The sequence below is a fragment of the Eleutherodactylus coqui genome, chromosome 2 (genome assembly GCF_035609145.1).
Source record: "Eleutherodactylus coqui strain aEleCoq1 chromosome 2, aEleCoq1.hap1, whole genome shotgun sequence".
Lineage (NCBI taxonomy): Eukaryota > Metazoa > Chordata > Amphibia > Anura > Eleutherodactylidae > Eleutherodactylus > Eleutherodactylus coqui.
The window spans coordinates 207,670,301-207,689,544 of NC_089838.1; the positions used below are offsets into that span (position 1 = coordinate 207,670,301).

The window sequence follows — 19,244 nt, forward strand, 5'->3', positions numbered from 1 at the left end:
AAAGGATATTCTCTTCTCAGACTTTTACAACATATCAACGGGATATGCCCTAAAAGTCTGATAGATGGTGGCCCCACTTCTGGGACCTGCACATATCTTATAAACAGAGCTCCCACAACCCAAGATGTTGTACGTGGGGGTTAGAAGTATAAAAACAGCTGAACAAGCTGCTCTATGCTGTTTCCCAAAGAAGTGAACGGGAGTTAATGAGACGGCACAATGAGCTATACTGTTTCCGTACCCTTATGAAGCTTGCTGTGCCATGTTGTTTCTGTAATTCCCATTCCCCTCTGTGGGAGCTCTGCAAACAGCTTAGCACAACCAGTCTGGCTGTTTCTGTACTCCTGGCCATCCCAGCAGCAGAGTATAGAGTGGCTGGTTATACAATGATTGGCCAAGTTGAAAATGCCAGTCTCAGGTACTGAGACAGAACTTCAAATTGCTTTATATTTGATCTGGATTGAAATGTATTTATTTTATGCTTTCATAGTTTGCTGTTCCATGTTTGAGAAATTCCCTTTTGACACATTTCTGTTTCTAGCTTTAGGGCTATCAAACTGCACAGTACAGAAGAAATAGTAGTTGACAAGTTCCTAAAAATGCGGCAAATATTCTCTGACTGCCATCTGGTTACATGTCAAAATCTGATCAAACCCTTACAACTTCCATGTGAAGTGGGTACCATCACTTCTCTCTTTATAAATTATGCTTTCAAACTGATCAATGTTTTCCTCTCTCTTTCCAGGCATTTACTAGGGAAGCATATTTTTTGTTACTCCTTGATCACTGAAGCCTGCAGCAAATAATGACAAATTTGTCTACAGCAAGACAGTGAATGTTGCTTGGGAAGTGATAGATTCTTACAGATATTATAATTAATTTGGCAGGACTTTTGAAAGAACCTTGGAGACATTGACAGACTGAATAGAAGACATCTGAAATGGAAATGAGAATTTCCCGCAAACTTCAAAAATATGTCTTCTATTACAATATGTAAATATGCGGATCTTAGAATACTACCCACACTGCACACTGCTTAAAATGTGATGAGAAAATACATTCACAGTTTTGTGACATAAATAGGATTCAACACTTCAGTTTGTATGAATGGAGATTGTTTTTATGTCATAAGATACCAGAAGAGTATCAGAAGCCTTTCCGCAATATACTTCATAAGCCCTCTGTACTTCTAATGACTCTGTTCTTTCACCTGTATAGTGCTTGTACACAGGTCCTATCTTGCAGTTTCCTTCGGAGTTCAGTGTAGTGCAAGGAACACTTTAATTTACACAAACATCACACAGGACTCAATGTATAAGCAAAACTATGGCTGGGTTCTCACAGGGCAGATTGTCAGTGGAAATCTCGCGGTTTGGCCGCAGCGAAAAACCGGGGGATTTCCCGCCGGTAGAACCGCTGCTGCAAAACCCGTGGCGGCTTTGAAGCCGCCCGGCCGCTCGCTCTTCTGCTGCGGCCGGCGCCCCCATAGAGGAGAGCGCGGCCGCAGCGGAAAAAAAAAATGGACATGCTGTGGTCGGCAAATCCGTGCCACAGCGGCGGCTTCTGCCGGCTTAGCCGCAGCGGATTTGCCGTCCCGTGTGGACGAGATTTCTCAGAAATCTCGTCCACATGGCTGGCTAATCCCGGGATTAGCGAACGCATGCAGATTTGCCGCGGTGAAATTCCGCACGGCAAATCTGCCCCGTGTGAACCCAGCCTAAAATAGTAACTACATCCTCTTAAAGTGAATCTTCACCGGTAACATCATGTCATTGTTGGGACGATCATTCATGCCGATTAATTTCTTAATTTATTTTTATAGCATTTTCTGCGTTTTAAAGTTTCAAATCCCTGTTATAGACATAAACTGCAGTTAAATTATATTATTTTAGCTATCTGCAACTGTCACTAGAGGGAGAACAGATGATTACTGCAGGTTGTATTATTATCATAGTAAGCTAATTAGGCCCAATGCACATGGCCGAATTTTCATTGTGGAATCCGGAGCAGGCATACGCATCTGGATTCTGCAGCAAATACCTGCCATAGCATGCAATGTAAAAGCGGGTTTCCATGGCTATGAGCGAAAATCAATTGCGATCTTTCGCTCGCAGGGGGAAAATCGCAGCATGCTCTATATTGAGCCGGATTCCGTGCGGACAGCTTCCATTGAGGTCAATGGAAGCCGTCCGTCCCGCAGCCCTTCAGCAATCATTATTGCGAAAAGGCCGCGGGATCCGCATCATCGCTTAGCGATGGAGCGGTCACATCTGTACAGCAGATGTGCGCCGGAGCGCCGGCCAGTGCATCCGCAGTACGGAAGCAAAAGCATCCGGACTGTATGCAGGACTGGCCGGTCGTGTGCATTCGGCCTTTGGGTGTGCAATAAGCCCCCTTTAGTGGAAACTATGTGCAGCCAGATTTTTTATTTCTCAGGGGTTCTTCACATGACCATATATGCGAATGTTTTTGCTTGAGTAAAATATACACGCTCAATAAGCAGAGAATAGAATCCATTATGTCAATGGATTTGTTCTCATGAGCATGTTTTACATGTGCATTTCATGTGCACACTAAAAAAATAGGTCCTACTCTACCCTTCTGTGTATTGCACAGCAAAGTCCCCCATAGAAGTCTATAAGAGGTGTGCAATTACTCAAGGGGATGTGTGAAACACTGCACAAAACCTCGGGGCAAAGAGCACATTAGGCTAAATCGCCTTTTAAACCACAGAAGGGGTGTATTGCACATGCATGTGAACTGGCCCTGCATGCACAAAAAGTACAGTGCTATGCACAGACATGCGAAACCTACCTCATCAACCTCGTTCACTGCGAACAAACGATGACACAGTTTGCTTGTTCACTTGGGCAGCCAGTTTAAAAACAAAGATAAATATTTCATTTTATTTTTTTACAGGATTGTTTAGGCGTTAAGTTTACTGTTCCAGTGAATGAGAATGACTGAACAATCTGTGTTTAAACTGAATGATTAGCGAACGAGCCAACAATGATGCTTGAGTTTCTCTATAGGACAAATAAAAAGCAGTAAAAAACTGCATAAAAATTGTATGAAAAAAGGACTGATTGCTAAAAAAATATATGTAACAATTAAAGATTTGCTATCTTTTTTTAATGTATTCTTAGGGTCAAAAAACACCACCAAAAAGTGTGTAGGAAGGAAGTACAGTAATGTATCTTAATGATGATTTATTTGGTCAGTCGTTGACGACTTTCGGTCACCTTGTGGATCAGCATACGCCATGCTTCCCTGTCTTTAGCCGCTTCCTTCAGATTTTCCACAGTCATGTTCGTGTCAATCTTGATTGTGTCTAGCCAGCGTCTTTGTTGGCATCCCTCTAGACCTACTGACTGTGCCGAGCATTAATGTTGTTTCCAGAGAATTGGCTCATATGACATGAGCAAAGTATGAAAGCCATTCTTGGAGATTTTGCTTTCTACTGATACTTTTGGTCTGACACGGCCTAAGATTGCCTTATTTGTGACCATCTCTGTCCATGGTATGTGCACCATACGTTGCCAGCACCAAAGCTCAAAGGCTTCGATTCATCTTCTGTTTACTTTCTTGGGTGTCCAGCTCTCGCATATGTCGTTATTGGGGAAATGATTGCATGGATTATTCAGATCTTTGTTGTAATGCTGATGACTTTGCTCTTCCATATCTTCATCATTCCTTGCATTGCACTACGGCCAAGGCTGATTCTTCGTTTGATGTCAGGCCTTGATTCGCCCCTGCAGTCGATCTTGGATCTAAGGAAAGTGAAATCTTGGACTGATTGAATTTCTTCATTGTGGATTGTTATGCATGATACAACATTGTTTGCTGTTGTTAGCAGCTTTGTTTTCTTAATATTGAGATACTGTCCATGTGTTCGCTTTCTTCTTTGAGTCTTCAAATTAGGTATTCAAGATCCTTTTCATTTTTCGCAAGTAGAGTTGCGTCGTCAGCATATTGAAGATTGTTTATGTTTCTTCTACCAATTTTCACTCCAATTAGCGATTCATCAACATAGCATCGCCTTATGATCATTTCGGCATACAAGTTAAACAGGGCTGAGGATAGAATGCAGCCTTGGTGGACTCCTTTCCTGATTTCAACCCAGTCATTGTTACCAAAGGCAGTCTTGACTGTGGCTTCTTGGTTCCCCATAAAGTAATCTTATCAGTTCTTCCAGATGCTCTAATATTCCCATTTGCTTTAGGCAATTCCACAGCTTGTCATATTCAACGCAGTCAAAAGCTTTGCTGTAGTGGGTGAAGCAAAGGTATATGTCCTTTTGGTGTTAACGCGTCTTTGCCATGACCCAACGCAAGTTTGTGATTTGGTCTCTGGTTCCAAACCCTCTGCGGAACCCAGCTTGAACATCATGGAGCTCCACTTCACTGAAGGAGGCCATACATTTTTAAATGATCCTTAGCAGAATTTTGCTTGCATGTGTTATAAGAATGATGGTCCGAAAATTGCCGCACTCTTGTGCATCACCTTTTTTGTGAATTGCGAGAAAGACTGATCTTGTCCAGTCCTTTGGCATTGTTTGGTTTTCCAGATCTGTCTACAAAGGTTCGTTAGCAGTGGAGTCAGTATTGGTTTGAGTAATTTGGTTGGTATGCAGTCGATGCCTGGGGCTTTCCTGTTTTGAATATCACATGTAATGTCTTTTAGAAATACATTAAATAGGTTTTTGGTTCAGATTCTATGTCGGCTTACACATGTTGCCATGTAGCCCTAGCATTAGGCCACTTTCACACTGAAATTAAAACGCTGCAGAATTTCCAATAGTAGAATCACCGCGGGAATTCTGCGGTGTTTACAGAACAAGCCATGTGGAAGAGATTTAAGAAATCTTCTTCACATGGTGTGGATGTTTTACGCGACAAAACCGCAGTGATTTTAAAAAACTGCAGCATGTCCAATTATGCTGCTAAATGATGCTGCGGAATTCAACACTTGAATCAAGGATGCAATTCTGCAGCTGATCCGCGATTAAAAATGTGAGGAATATGCACCATTTAGGTGCGGATTTGGCCACCATGGACTTCCAGCAGAATTGCTGCAGATATTCCATAGCTGCATGCCCACAGCATTTATGGCCCGAGTAAAACTACCTTCATACTTTCTTTTCTTTCATGATCCACACCTGATTTGGGCTTTAAAAGTCATATTAAAAAAACCTGGACAGCACCCATAAGACAATGGAAAGATGTATAATTTCTCAAAATACAAAACATTATCTATTAGGTCAATAGTTTACATGGTTGGAAATATCGATTTGTGGATGCTCCTTTGATCATTTAAAATATCAGAATGCAGGTCAGATAGTGGCAGATGCTTCGTGTTTGTGGCCATCGTTACTGCCAGAAATTCTTTCAAGGGAACCGCAAATCATAAAAAAATCCAAAACACTAAAAAGGCTTAGCAATTACTTTACTATTATACTCACCTGCATGCGGTTCAAAGAAACCCAGCAATTATCAGGAAATTCCTGTAACATGGGCACCAAAAACTGCAAGCAGCCATCCCAGTGGCAAAGAAGTAGCATCATGCCAATTAGATTTACAATCCGCACCACAGCACTTGCCAGGTCATACGTCATGTGAAAGATCTGAGGGGAGAAATATAAGAATTTTTAAAAGGAAGATAATCAAGAACATTGACGTAAGAGTAGCAATAGCATTAATCACAAGAATAAAACAAGAAATTAGTGGGTAGAACAGTTAAAATGTTGTGCAAATATGCAAAAGCAGTGGGAACAATGAAAATAGCAAAGCTCTAGCCAGTCATTTGGAAAGGTAGTATCTCAACAGTACAATTTTGTATTACGTTCTTAAAAGCAATTTCTAAGACTGCTGCAGCAATTTGGGATAAAGTCCCTGCAGCTTATATTGTAGCAATACAATAATGAAAAACAAAGCAATAATGTAGAAATATTTGCACCTACTTCCTCCCACTGGTGAATATAACGAATAAGCCTGGAAAGTCTCAGGAGTCGAAGCAAGCTGAGCACTTTAGTGAAGCGTACAATTCGTAAGGCTCTGGCAGTCTTATAAACCTCTGAGTCAATTCTTGTTTCAACAATAAGAAATATATAGTCCACAGGAATGGAGGATACAAAGTCCACAAGAAACCAACTTTTTAGATAGCGAATCTTGATACGTTGAGGCTCTAGGATAATTTCAGTATTGTCCTCTACTACAATCCCTGTACGAAAGTTCAACACCAGATCTACAAGGAAGAAAGTGTCCGAGACGACATTAAACACAATCCAAGCAGGTGTGTTCTCCTCCTTAAAGAAAGTGATGCCCACTGGAATGATTATGAGATTCCCCACCATCAACAGTAACATTGTGAGGTCCCAGTAAAACCTGTAAATGAAAGAATATAAATGATATATTAGTTAGGCCATCTTCTTAAAGTCTTTATGATGATGAATTTAAATATATGTGCAGGATACACAGTTTATAAGTAAGTTTCCATCTTCATTCTCATGAGAGTTGTGGCAGACACAGAGGATCATCCTTTGTATTCCTTTCCAGTGTGTCCTTCACTTTCAACGCAAAGATACAAGTGAAGGACACACTAGTTTAAAAGGGTGAGAGCAACATATCATGAGTCATTAAAGAAAAGGGAAATCAGAGCATTAGGAATAATAGCAGGGTCAATAGTTATATGATTTTCTTGATGCCTACATTATAATACTGAGGGGTTATATTGATCTGGAAAGGAAGGATTTTGATACTTGTAAGAATGATATTTTAGACAACAAGAATATAGAAAGGAAGCTGCTAATCATCCTTGGGGTCCGGCGCAGCCAAAGCTCATAAATATCCCAGACTACTCAGCGCAAACACGGTACTAAGAGGACTACTTACTGTGCTCACATTGCATGACATAAACACCGATTGATGAAAAGTACTACACCAAAAAACAGAAGTGACCAGGCGCTGCACTCAGGGACTCTGTCACTACTTTATGATTTCCTCTCCTACGTTGGGAGAGATAAACCTGGTGAATGGGTGTATAAATCATATGTTTGTGCACCTGTTCAGACGGCATGGACCCTAGCGCATATATGCCGAGACTACCATGCTGTCGCCCCTTTCCCCTCCCCTCCCATCGCAGGCTCACTTCTGCTCTCCTCCCACTCATTCTTTGCAATGGGAGGAGGCAGGATTGGGGTGGAGCTAAGTGCCATCCCATCACGCCTCCTCCTTAGCTCTGCCCACATTCCACCCCTTGTCAACAGCCAGCAACTGGAGGAGGCGGGGCAGGATGGCACTTAGCTCCGCCCCTGTCCTGCTCACTGTCCAGCAGTGAGAAGAGCAGAGGTGAGCCTGCTCGGGGGGAGGAGAGCAGAGGGAGTGAGTTTAGCAGCGTGGAGCCCATGCAGCGGCCAACGTATTCTGGCCCAACAGATAGTTCCAGGACTATCTATTGACCTGGCTGGGCGCTTTTATGTCTCAAGAATATGGCCATGTGATCTGATGCATTGGAATCCAATGCCTCAGATCACAGTGTATATCAGTCGGCCGTGAAAACTGCGGACCGATATACGCTCGTAGGACAGAGCCCTAAGCATGACATGACCTGAGCAAACAAAGAAGTCATCACTGAGGAAAATAAGTTGCAGACAAGCATCACCTATGGATACTGACATAGACTTTTTAAGCTCACAAGTGGACATCTGCTTTAATAGGACAGAGGCAAGTTATTCTGCGCAAATCGTTTCCAATTGTAGGTACAATGTCTTACTGTCCACATAAAGATGCCAGTCATATAAATAATATAGCCTTCAGACATCTCATAACTAATGGTTATATAGAAAGTAGAATCCTGTGTATACATGACACAGCAAATGTAAGTGATAAATATTTGTCTGTTTTTTTCAGCCAAAATCAGTTTTTTATTATATAAGGGTGCATTTGGGTCATCGAATAACATTCACAGTTTATATTTATATAAAGAACAAAGCTAATAAAGATGAAATAAAAGGGAGATGATCAATTCCCAAGAAACATGGCAGCTGATGATGCCAGATAACGTTGATTTCTTTAATTAAGACATTTTAATTAAAAATGGAGCTTGAGTGTAGACAGATTTTTCTACGTGTAAATGATGAAATTGGGGACTACTGTTTATAAAGCATGGAAACCGTCTTGTTAGCATGACACAACCTGTCTTTTTAGCACTAGACTCCATGGCATTCTAAGTCATGAGCTCCCATGTGGTCCTTGTTTCTGCAGATATCGTGCTTCTGCATAAAAATATAGTTTCCCAAATGATTAATTTGATAATTTTTGAGGTACATTGTGTACTAATCCAGTGGACACCGGAGACTGATACACTGAACTATTGGACACAAGAGACATCATATTACTGGACATATAACAGGTACATTTACTGACTGCTGCAAAAATAATTTTTTAAAGTTTGCCTTTTGTACCATTTTAAAATGAGGTATTTAGTGTCTTCAAAAAGTAGTGTTTTTCGGGCCAAACCTCTTATGTCTGAAAGAGGAACCTGAATTGTGCTACTTGATCTAACAATAATCTAGCATTATACACTAAGGAACCAGACCACCAAACTGATCCTTGGCTGTGCTTCTATTAGGGATGTGCTTATTTTTGCAAAACCACCTTAGGGCTCCTTTTTTCAAGGCCAATATTTTCTGGCAAAGTTTTCCCATACAGGTGGTTTCACATCTGCGCCAGGGATTCCAATTTCTTGCTCCATTTGGAAAGCAGAAAAGGGCAATTCCCTGGCCGAATGGGTCCATCATGTGACAAAACTGAACAGCGCCAAATGGAACCCATTGACTATAATTGGGTCCACTCAGTTTCCACTCAGTTGTCCGGAATTTTAAAGAGAGATCTGCGATGGAACTTTTGAACGGAGATTCCAATGCAGATGTGAAACCATTCAAAAACAATTAAAACAAAAAAAAATTTACTAATTAAATTAAACAATAAAAACACAGGTAAAACATAACAGCTTTGGATAATATGCTCTGTCTAGCAAGTCTGAAAAAAAAAATCACATGCAAGTGACGAGGATTAAGGTGCAATGTTCGTTGATAGTCGTACCATGCACACAGCCACCGACAGGGCACTAAGTAAGAAATTGCTCAGTAGTCTCTAGTCACGTTGTTTCAACTTACTGAAGTGAGCTCGGTGTAAACAGGAATCATTCAGTCTATGAATGACTGCCTGTTCAATGTGAATGGAGGTGGGTGGTTGGAAGAGATCTCTGCTGCACTCCGCCTCCGTTCACTGAACCACTATTACTCCTGTATAAAAGCACAGGATTGATAGTTGTTGGAATAGCTGTGCCCAACAATTGTCCCGTATGAAGGTACCTTGTGTTCTTTTATTTTGTACAGACTATAGGTGAACGTCCCTTTGCTCTTGATTCCTGTCTTCTAGATTGCATCTGCTGAGGTCGTCATCCCAATATCTACAGCATTAACAGATGAAAAGTAGCACCAGTGCCTGTACTAATATACTGTATATGCCTTTCATGGCTCAGGTTAAACAATTTGAGCTTTCAAGATTTATATGTCTGATATGGCACATTTCACACTCTTTTTACGACCATGCTCATACGAGCAGGTTTTTAATTGTGGATTTTGCGATCAGCGTCTATGCAGATGATACGTAGTAATATGCGGGCATTGAAAGGCATGAAGTTTCCCCAGTTAGCTCAGACGTGCTTGCAGAAGAAACACAGCAAGCTCTATTTTAGCACGGATTCCATGTTGGCAGGCTCCATTGAGGTCTATGCGACAGAATAGCTGTCTATACGTAACGAAGATTGGGTACAGGTGTTGGAATTGCCCGAAACAGTATAGAAGAGGAAAAAGAAGAAGTAGAATTACTGCTTGGGGAGTAAAAAGAGAGGGAGACACACTTCGCATCCGCGACCATTCGCAATTACTTTCTGCGATTTATACAGGTCTTCGATTGCGGAAATCTACATGTGGAATGTGACCCACTTGTGTGAGCCCGGCCTACTTCTAATTTGAAAAAAAAATCTATAGGAATCTTATTCTGCTATGCAAAGTCCCATTAGAAAAAAATTATGATTAAAGAAATGAAGGGAGCATATGGTAATTTCTCTTATGTAGAAGACATTACAAACACACGGATCAGGACAACAGGGCACAATGTAGTAAAGAGCACTCTAAAACCAAAAAAGGCACAGTGCTTCCTCATGTAGTATGGAAAGGTATATATAATGCATGTAGAAAAGAGCCTCAATTACCTTCTGTTGTTATGGTCCAAGCACAACATCCATACAAATATAATTCCAGGACCAGGGCAATATAACAAACATAGAATAAAGTCAGGACTTGTGCTCCCCACTCAGCTGCTTGGATGCAACAGTCAAAGGCAAATAAATCCAAACTGGTCCAACTTTAATAGTGTTAAAGGGGTGGTCTCGCGAAACCAAGTGGGGTTATACACTTCCGTATGGCCATATTAATGCACTTTGTAATGTACATTGTGCATTAAATATGAGCCATACAGAAGTTATTCCACTTACCTGCTCCGTTGCTAGCGTCCTCGTCTCCATGGTTCCGTCTAAATTCGCTGGCAGCTTGCTTTTTTAGACGCGCTTGCGCAGTCCGGTCTTCTCCATTCAGCACGAGCCGCTTCAGTGTGCTCCCCGCTACAGCTCTTCTGCGCATGTGCAGACGAGCTGTCACTGCTCGGGAGCGCGCTGAAGCGGCCATTCTGCACCATCCTCTGTTAGAGGAAGGTGCAGAAACTGGAGCTGCCCAGCGGAGAAGACCAGCCCAGCCCAGCAGCCCCGAGAAGCCTCCCAGGTAAGTGATGGGTCGGGGGGGGCTGCCGCTGCGCCGGGGGAGCTAGCGCTAGGCCGGGGGGGCTGTCGCTAGGCCGGGGGGGCTGTCGCTAGGCCGGGGGGGCTGTCGCTGCGCCGGGGGAGCTAGCGCTAGGCCGGGGGGGCTGTCGCTGCGCCGGGGGAGCTAGCGCTAGGCCGGGGGAGCTAGCGCTAGGCCGGGGGGGCTGTCGCTGCGCCGGGGGAGCTAGCGCTAGGCCGGGGGGGCTGTCGCTAGGCTGGGGGGGGCTGTCGCTAGGCCGGGGGAGCTAGCGCTAGGCCGGGGGGGCTGTCGCTGCGCCGGGGGAGCTAGCGCTAGGCCGGGGGGGCTGTCGCTGCGATGGGGGGGGCTGTCGCTGCGCCGGGGGAGCTAGCGCTGGGGAGCCGGGGGCTAGCGCCGGTTACCTGCTGTCTGGTCGGCGGCTGCGGGGCGTCTGGTCGGCGGCTGCGATGCGTCCGGTTGCCATGGAGACACAGCTGGCGGCGTCTCGGGAGCGCGCACGTCGGGCTGCAGCGAGCGACGGGGAAAGAGCCGGCGGCCATCTTGAGGAAACTTTTATAACTTGCTGAAACGCTGGAACGGTAAGTACGAACCAGCTAGAAATGTCATTTACAGGGGGGCTTAGTAATGTGTGTTTAATGGGGGGGACTGGGCAAAAAAAAAAATTAACTGCTTCCTCGAGACATCTCCTTTAAGATGGAACTTGGCTTGGAGATATACGAGTATTCTCCTTCTTCAAACCAAAGACAACAATAATAATTACAAGCAGACATATATGCAAAAGATGTTCAAAAGTCATACCCCTGAATTAGGCATTGTTCACATGACCATGTTTTTAGCACAAAATAGGCATGTGAAAAGATTGTGGCTATACTGCACTAAAATTAGCATGGACGAGCGATTTCCAGCTATTGAGTCCCGAGGTTAATTAGCAGTGAAATTGCCCATTCACACGATTGGAAGCTGCATGTTGTGTGTTATCCAGCTCCCATAGGAGTCTATGGAGACTCCTGTGCATCATGCACCAAAGATAAGTCAGGTCCTATCTTTTGTCGCACCATGGACCTTGGATGTATGCATTCTAACCATGCATGACCTATGTTTGGAAGGTGCGAGTTTTATGCGCATCTAAAATTCCTTCATCTGAAACCATTGGTTCTAAGAGACGCGATCTTTTCACGCACCTATTCTGCGCTAAAAACATGCTCGTGTGAACGAGGCCTCAGAAACATTAAATCAGCTGTTACAATCAAAAACAAAGCAAAATAAGAGCACTTACTGAATGTCAATATATCCACATGGCCCCCTTGGCGTGCGGATATTTAAAAAAAAGACAGAAGAGGAACAAAAGGGAATAATAAAGATTTTTAACCGTTCTAGTTACCTTTTATTTGATTGAGAGATAAAACTTTTAAGTAAGGATCTTTCTTTGACCCTTTCATCTTGACACTATTAAAATTGGATCTTTTTTGGGATTTATTTGCCTTTGACTGTTGCATCCAAGCAGTTGAGTACTGGCTTTTTTCCATGTTCATTACAATGTAGTAAAATCATAATTAATCCCAATAACTTTTTGTTACTAAGTGTAGACTACTCAGTTTTAGCATTATATTTTCATCAGGTCACTGATGTGCTCATCAATAAACTGTGCAAGGCTGGCTCTGGGATCAAAATACTAACGACGACGTGTCCGTGTCCGTCTGTGCGTGAGTGAGTAGTGAGTGGGTTTGTGAGTGACTTACCTTTTATCACATGATGGCGATGTCATCAAAGGTCCTTCATCCCCAGTGAGGGAGTTACATGCTTCACCCCTGATCACATGATGGTGATCCTCACAGGTCCTGTAAGCACACTGGTGCTGTCCAGCTAGGTGTTTGTTAGTATTATATAGCAACTGAGGCCACAGGGGGGTTGTAGTCCACCTGTAATCTGCACAAGGATACAGGACCTACGCCACCAGAAACACTGGTACTATAATTTCCTAATAATTACTAGTGTGTTCAATATGGATCACATGGCTACTGCTAATTCATTCTTGCAGAGGTTAAATCTTAACAGAAGTCCTTCATTAGCATGAAGAAGCCAGTAATAGCAGTGCAGGTTTTAATATTATATTGAAGGGCAACTGGTTTGCACAGCAGTTTAACTGTAAAGCTTGTTGCCTTACAGCAATAAGCTTAACTCTGACCAGGAATAACATCTGCATGGAGTTTACCTGTTCTTCCCTTTGGGTATTCTAGTTTCCTCCAACAACATTTTCTGTCTGGCTATGAAACTAGGACAAGAGAGTCTGTGCATTGTGGGTCCCTCATTGATGTAAGCTGCACACAGCTCTGCAGACAGCAGCGTTTGCAATGGAGTGACAGCTGTGACTCTCGTATCCTTCTATTAACATTCCCTTCAGTACTCAAGGGGTTACCTGCTATTAACCAGCAGTATCATCCACTACCGAAGTTCTCGAGGGCCCTTGGCAGCATTACAATGCTTCTGGTCCATTTGAAATGTTAGCATCTGTTTCATAATTACTGATTTGTTTGTACAACTACAGTCCCCAATGGTTCTGATTATTTGAATACCACCCAGTAGCAATTATTGAAAATAATTAATTACAATGACTGCAACTAAATTTTGGATTGGTTGTCAAAATAGTGCACTAATAAGGCAGCTTCACACGAGCATAATTCGCTGCGTACCACCTGCGAGGTGGCAAGCAGAAAGGCCGCAATGAAATTGCTTACTTGCTTCACGCTGCCAATTGCATGCAGTAACTTGGCGTGCATGCGTGTGTAATATGCACCAAGATAGAACATGCTGTGATCTTTATTGTCTGCGTATTTCACGCAATATGAGTGAACGACAACATGGGAGCCTATGGCAGATTAGTACAGCATATTACGCCATCGTAATATGCTGTCACCATGCGTTCATTTGAAGGAACTCTTAGCTAGTGACTGTGAATATTATATTTCCAAATAAGAATTTAGGGCGTGTGCGCAAAAACGCACACAGTGGCGCAACGTTTTTGTGCCGTGTAGAAGCCTTTTTTGTGCACAGTGTTAGTGCATTTTACTGTACTGTTGGTCGGGATCATTCACATCGACGTGGGACAAACCTGTGCAATGATTTAAAAGGATGTGCAGCCCAATTAGTTAGTGTTAGATTTCCTGTTACATTGCCCAATTACGTGGGTACTGGGTGCGCATTTACGCACCCCCAATAGACCTTTATGGGGCCTTTGGTACAGAAATGCACACAAACATGTTGCATTTTTTTTGTGTGTGCAAAAACGCTTAATTTTAGAGAACCCATTGAATTCAATGGCTTCTATTCTCTGCATATTGCGCATGCAAATACGTCCGTTTGAGTCTGCCCTTATGCATAACAAAGTATACATTAGTATTAAACATCCTCAACAAAAGAGAGAGGTGAGAGCTAAACAAATCAAATAATTTAGCTCATGTGCTCAGGACCTTGGAACTGCAATAAGATTTCATATGAATAAACGTCATGAGCCAGCTTATGCCAATCTGCAGTTGTTAAGAGGGACATATCCATTTTTAAGAGATTTACTAAAACTGTTTTTTCGTATGCTCTACCAGAACACTTTTCACTTTTCCTCACCACTTTTTCAAAAGGGATTAGAGTAGAGATGAGCGAGCATACTCGCTAAGGACAATTACTCGATCGAGCATTGCCCTTAGCGAGTACCTGCTCGCTCGGAAGAAAAGGTTCCGCTGCCGGCATGGGTGAGCGGGGAGTTGCGGCAGTGAGCAGGGGGGAGCGGGGGAGAGGGAGAGAGAAATCTCCCCTCCTTTACTCCCCGCTCTTCCCCGCCGCCGGCAGCCGAACCTTTTCTTCCGTGCGGGCAGGTACTCGCTAAGGACAATGCTCGATCGAGTAATTGTCCTTAGTGAGCATGCTCACTCATCTCTAGATGAGAGAAATAAAAAGTCACAGTTTACTGTGCAAACATGGTGCTGCACCAAAATTTTAGACTTTTCTATGTCAGAGAGCTGGTACATACTGCATTTCTTCTAAGAGTCTTGCAAGAAACAGAAGTTTCCTCCTTGTACTTTTATAAAAGAAAAAGAAATATCATCAATAAATCCCACAGTATGCTTATAATTGCTTCTAATGGTATAAAACAATAAAACCTGACCCAGATAATATTGTATTCTTTTATATCCTTTTCAAAAGTTGCCTGAAAGTTAGGCTTTTTAAGTGTAGTTGAAGAAGTGCTGACTGTCACAGACATCCCTCCAGAGACGCTCGAATTGAACACTATCTGATTTTATAGGTACACTTGAAATGTGAAAAAGGTAAGCATTCAGTAACATCACGAACTAATTGTGGAATCAATACCAACTTAAGTGCACGCAGTTAATAAAGCAAACAAGGGACATAGTAAATAATTCTGAAATTCATGCAAAGATTTCAAAGACTGCTTTTCAACTTAGGGCAAAAACAGATGGACGTGTTCTTCGCACCTTATACGGCTGTGATAATCATGGTCGTACAAAAGGACAAAGCAAACCACTGATCTCTATAGGAGTTCAGTGGTTTCGTTTTCACTGCGGGGATTTCTCAGCTGTGAATACATCGTGCGGGGAAGATCGGCGGCGCCTATCTTCTCTCCTCTTTTTTCAAACTGCTTCTCTCTGGCGCGGAGTTCAAACTGTCGGGGAAGGAGAAGAAATCTCCCTCATTCAGGCCAGTTACGCTCCGTACTACCAAGCGTAGTTGCGTCTACGGCAACGTGTTAACTCCCATAGGGATCACTCACACAGGCTTATGTGTCCCGCCTATTACGCGCATATTTTTCATGTGAGTAATTCCGCAGTACACAGTAAATACACACGTACCTGCATATTTACTGCGGATGTTAAATCCCCATAGCCTATATTGGTGCAGAAAAGGTGTGTGAAAAAAATAAAGGTGTGAGTAGCCCAATAGAAATCAGCAGGCTTTTGCACCGTGTATTAGCCATGTGAAAAATATGCACATAAGAGCCCCTTCAGACAAGCATAAGTGCAAAAACACTCACGATAGTGCAGCTTTTTGCGCAGCGAAGGTCTACTTTGTCCGTGTTTTTTAATGTATTTTTTTCGCTGCCGGGGACCATTCACATCAGCATGGAACACATTTGTGCCGCGATTTAAAAGGCTGTGTGCACAAATGCGCATCTAAATAGAGCATGTCACATTTTTTTCTTTTACGCACATAGAATGGTTGCATAAAAGCGAGAAATGTGTTCTATTCTCTGTGCAGATTTTGTGCGCGCACATACGCTCATCTGTAGCTGTCGTAAGGGCAGAGGCACATGAGCATATTCCAAAATAACCAGTGTATTTTGTGTGCGTATTTACGCAGGCACTGCTAGTTCACATGGTCGGGTAAATCAACCCGCCCTGATTTAAATGGCTATCAAGCCAAACGAAGTGCCAGTGTATGTGGGTTTTTGCAGCTTTTGCGCAAACACATACATACATATGTGTGCTTTTGCGCACCTTCTATGGACCTCTATAGGGCCCTTTCATGCAACTTTGCACTAAATAGAGCAGTTCCTATTTTTTTTGCGCAAAAAAAGAGCGTGTACCATTGAAATTAATGGTTTCCATTCTCAGCTTTTTGTGAGTGGGATTTTTCTGTGCGCAAAAGACTACAATACCCAGAAAGGTTACCAAAATTTGAGTTATTTAATTTAGAAAAAAGACGGCTGAGGGGTGACCTAATAACTATGTGTAAATATATCAGGGGACAATACTAAGATCTCTCCCATGATCTATTGATACCCAGGACTGTGACTCTAACAAGAGGGCATCCTCTGCATCTAGAGGAAAGAAGGTTTCTACACCGACTATTGTAAGAGCAGTAAGACTGTGGAACTCTCTGCCTGAGGACATGGTGATGGCGAATTAACTAAGGCCTCATGTCCACGGGGAAAATCAGGCCCGCTACGGATTCTACATGTAGAATCTGCAGCGGGTCCCTCCTGCCCCGCGGACATGAGCGCTGAAAATAACAATAAATAAGAATAAACTCACCTCCCATCCGCTCCGTTTCTTCTCTTCGCGGCGGCGTCATCTTCTCTCGTCGCAGCCGGATCTTCATTCTTCGGCTCGGCGGATGTGCATGATGACGTCGGTGATGTGCCCCGCGCATGCGCCGGGCCGAAGCAAAATGATCCGGCCGCGACTGAGAGAAGATGGCGCGGCGCCGAAGAGAAGAACCGGAGCGTGTAAGTAAAATATGATTTTTGTGTCCCGCGGATCCGGACGGCTTCCATAGGCTTCAATAGAAGCCCGTGGGAGCCGTCCCCGCGGGAGACCCGCATAAAAATGGAGCATGGTCCAGATTTTTTCATGCTCCATTTTTTTAAAAATCACTTTTATTGACGATCCGCGGGTATTTATCTACCCGCGGGTGGTCAATGCATCCCTATGGGGTGCGGATCCGCGTGCGGGAGAAGAGTTAAAATCCGCTGCGGATTTTAATTCTTATTTTCCCCGTGGACATGAGCCCTAAAAGAGTTCAAGAGGGACCTGGATGCCTTTCTTTAGTGTAACAATATTACATGTTATAGTCAGAATTGATGTAGTAATGTGATTACTCAGAAGAGTTTTGGATCCATGGAGTAATTCTAATTGCCAGACTTGGAATCGGAAAGGAATTTTTCCACCAAAATGAGGAAAATTGGTTTGTACCTCATGAGGTTTTTTGCCTTCCTCTGAATAAACATTGAAGGATAATAGGCTGAACTGGATGGACGAGTGTCTTTTTTTCAGCCTTACATACTATGTTACTATGTTTTGCTATTATACTGTGATTCACCAGTGAACTCAAAACTCTTCAACTGCATTATATTTTAATTTAACCTTTCTTCCTAGCCATTTATAATAAAGTGGAAACCAAATGGATTAAATATGTAAGAAGGTAATATATGACTTTGTGGTAGTTCATTTCAATTTTTCATTGATTTGTAAAGTTGTGTAAACTTTGAGGTATAAGCAAAGTAGTATATGGTGAATTTGACATCAGAGAGATTGCAAGTATTACTGCCATGCCCCTTTTTGGAACTCCAAATTTTACTAAACTTTACTTTACGTAGGGCAAAACAATTAACACTTGGTGCCCTAGCCCCTTATCTATTGTAAATACAATGACCAAAGGGAAGTGACATTTTGCAGCCTTACCTGGTACCTAGTACACAAGACACAGGCTCCACAAGCCCCTCCTCTAGGTGCGCCTTTGCCTTGACCTACAATTTAACAGAGTGCTTTTGCTGTATTTCTTAAACTAAATTTCATCCTACATTAAAATAGTTTTACAACTCGTGTTTAAATCTACCAAACAAGGGACTGCTGTATACCATGAGCTATAGACACTCAAAGCATAGATTTTGGGTGTTAGTGATTTTCATTCTGGATCTCAAGTTAAATTATTGTACTTCCAAAAGTTCATATACATGTCCAAGAAGAGGGCAAATGTGTAACGAATTGTGTCAACTTCTTACAAGTTTTATTGGTATTTTAAATAACAAAATGTAATTGACTATAATATAGAGACTCGTTTAGTAGTCACCACAGACAGTGGAAGTTTCTATGTGGGAAGTGAGGCATCATTTAGTTTTCAATTACAGTTTGGGCATCCACTGCTGCTCCCAAGAAGGCACAGCTGAAAGTCTGCTTATCAGATGGAATTCTATTTGATAAACCTTATTGAATGGAATGACCTAGTTTTCTACACACCACATGGTAAAGAGTATAAGGACAGAAAGTACATGCATTGAAAATAATAGTATTTAAAGGGACTTTTCGGGACTCAGATATTAATATATTCTTAGGAGAGGTAATTAATATCAGATGGTTTGGGTACTGTACTGATCAGCTACTTGAGCCTCATCACCGCCAGTTTCCAGAGTCCAAACCCCTAACTTTAAAGAGCCTCTTTATTTTATACCAGGTATAACTCTGTACATTGTATAGTGGCTGCGCCTCACGTTGCTGAGCTCAGTCACATTCACTTGAATGTAGCTCTTTTACCCCCAGGTATCTGGAGTGGGGTAACTGGGGCATGTGTACTGGACCGACCCATCTAGGATATCCCTGTCCTAAACCACCAATGATATATCCCAGTAAACCCCTTACTGTCTTGTATGGATCACCATGGGTGTCCCTTTTAACTCTTTCACTGCTCTAAGCCACCAGAATTCTATTAACCCCTTTCCTATCTTGGACCACAGAAATGTATCCATTAACCCTTTAAGTGTTTTTTGCAACCTGTGATATGCCTTCCTTAAGGGGGCTGTCTTGTAATTAAAAAAGCAGAGAGTAGAAAAGCAGAAAATGTCTTAGAATACAAAAAGAAAAACACGAAACACTACTCA

General features: G+C 42.6%; 1 protein-coding gene across 1 annotated transcript in view; it reads right to left on the minus strand.

The window, feature by feature from the left end:
- The window catches only part of HCN4 (hyperpolarization activated cyclic nucleotide gated potassium channel 4), a 125,271-nt gene that overhangs the window by 33,536 nt on the left and 72,491 nt on the right, over positions 1-19,244 (minus strand). Inside the window, exons 2-3 of the mRNA XM_066589945.1 lie at positions 5,960-6,383; positions 5,462-5,623 (exon numbers count right to left, since the gene is read on the minus strand). Of these exons, the coding sequence (XP_066446042.1) occupies positions 5,462-5,623; positions 5,960-6,383 (586 nt within the window). The remainder of the gene's footprint in view (positions 1-5,461; positions 5,624-5,959; positions 6,384-19,244) is intronic.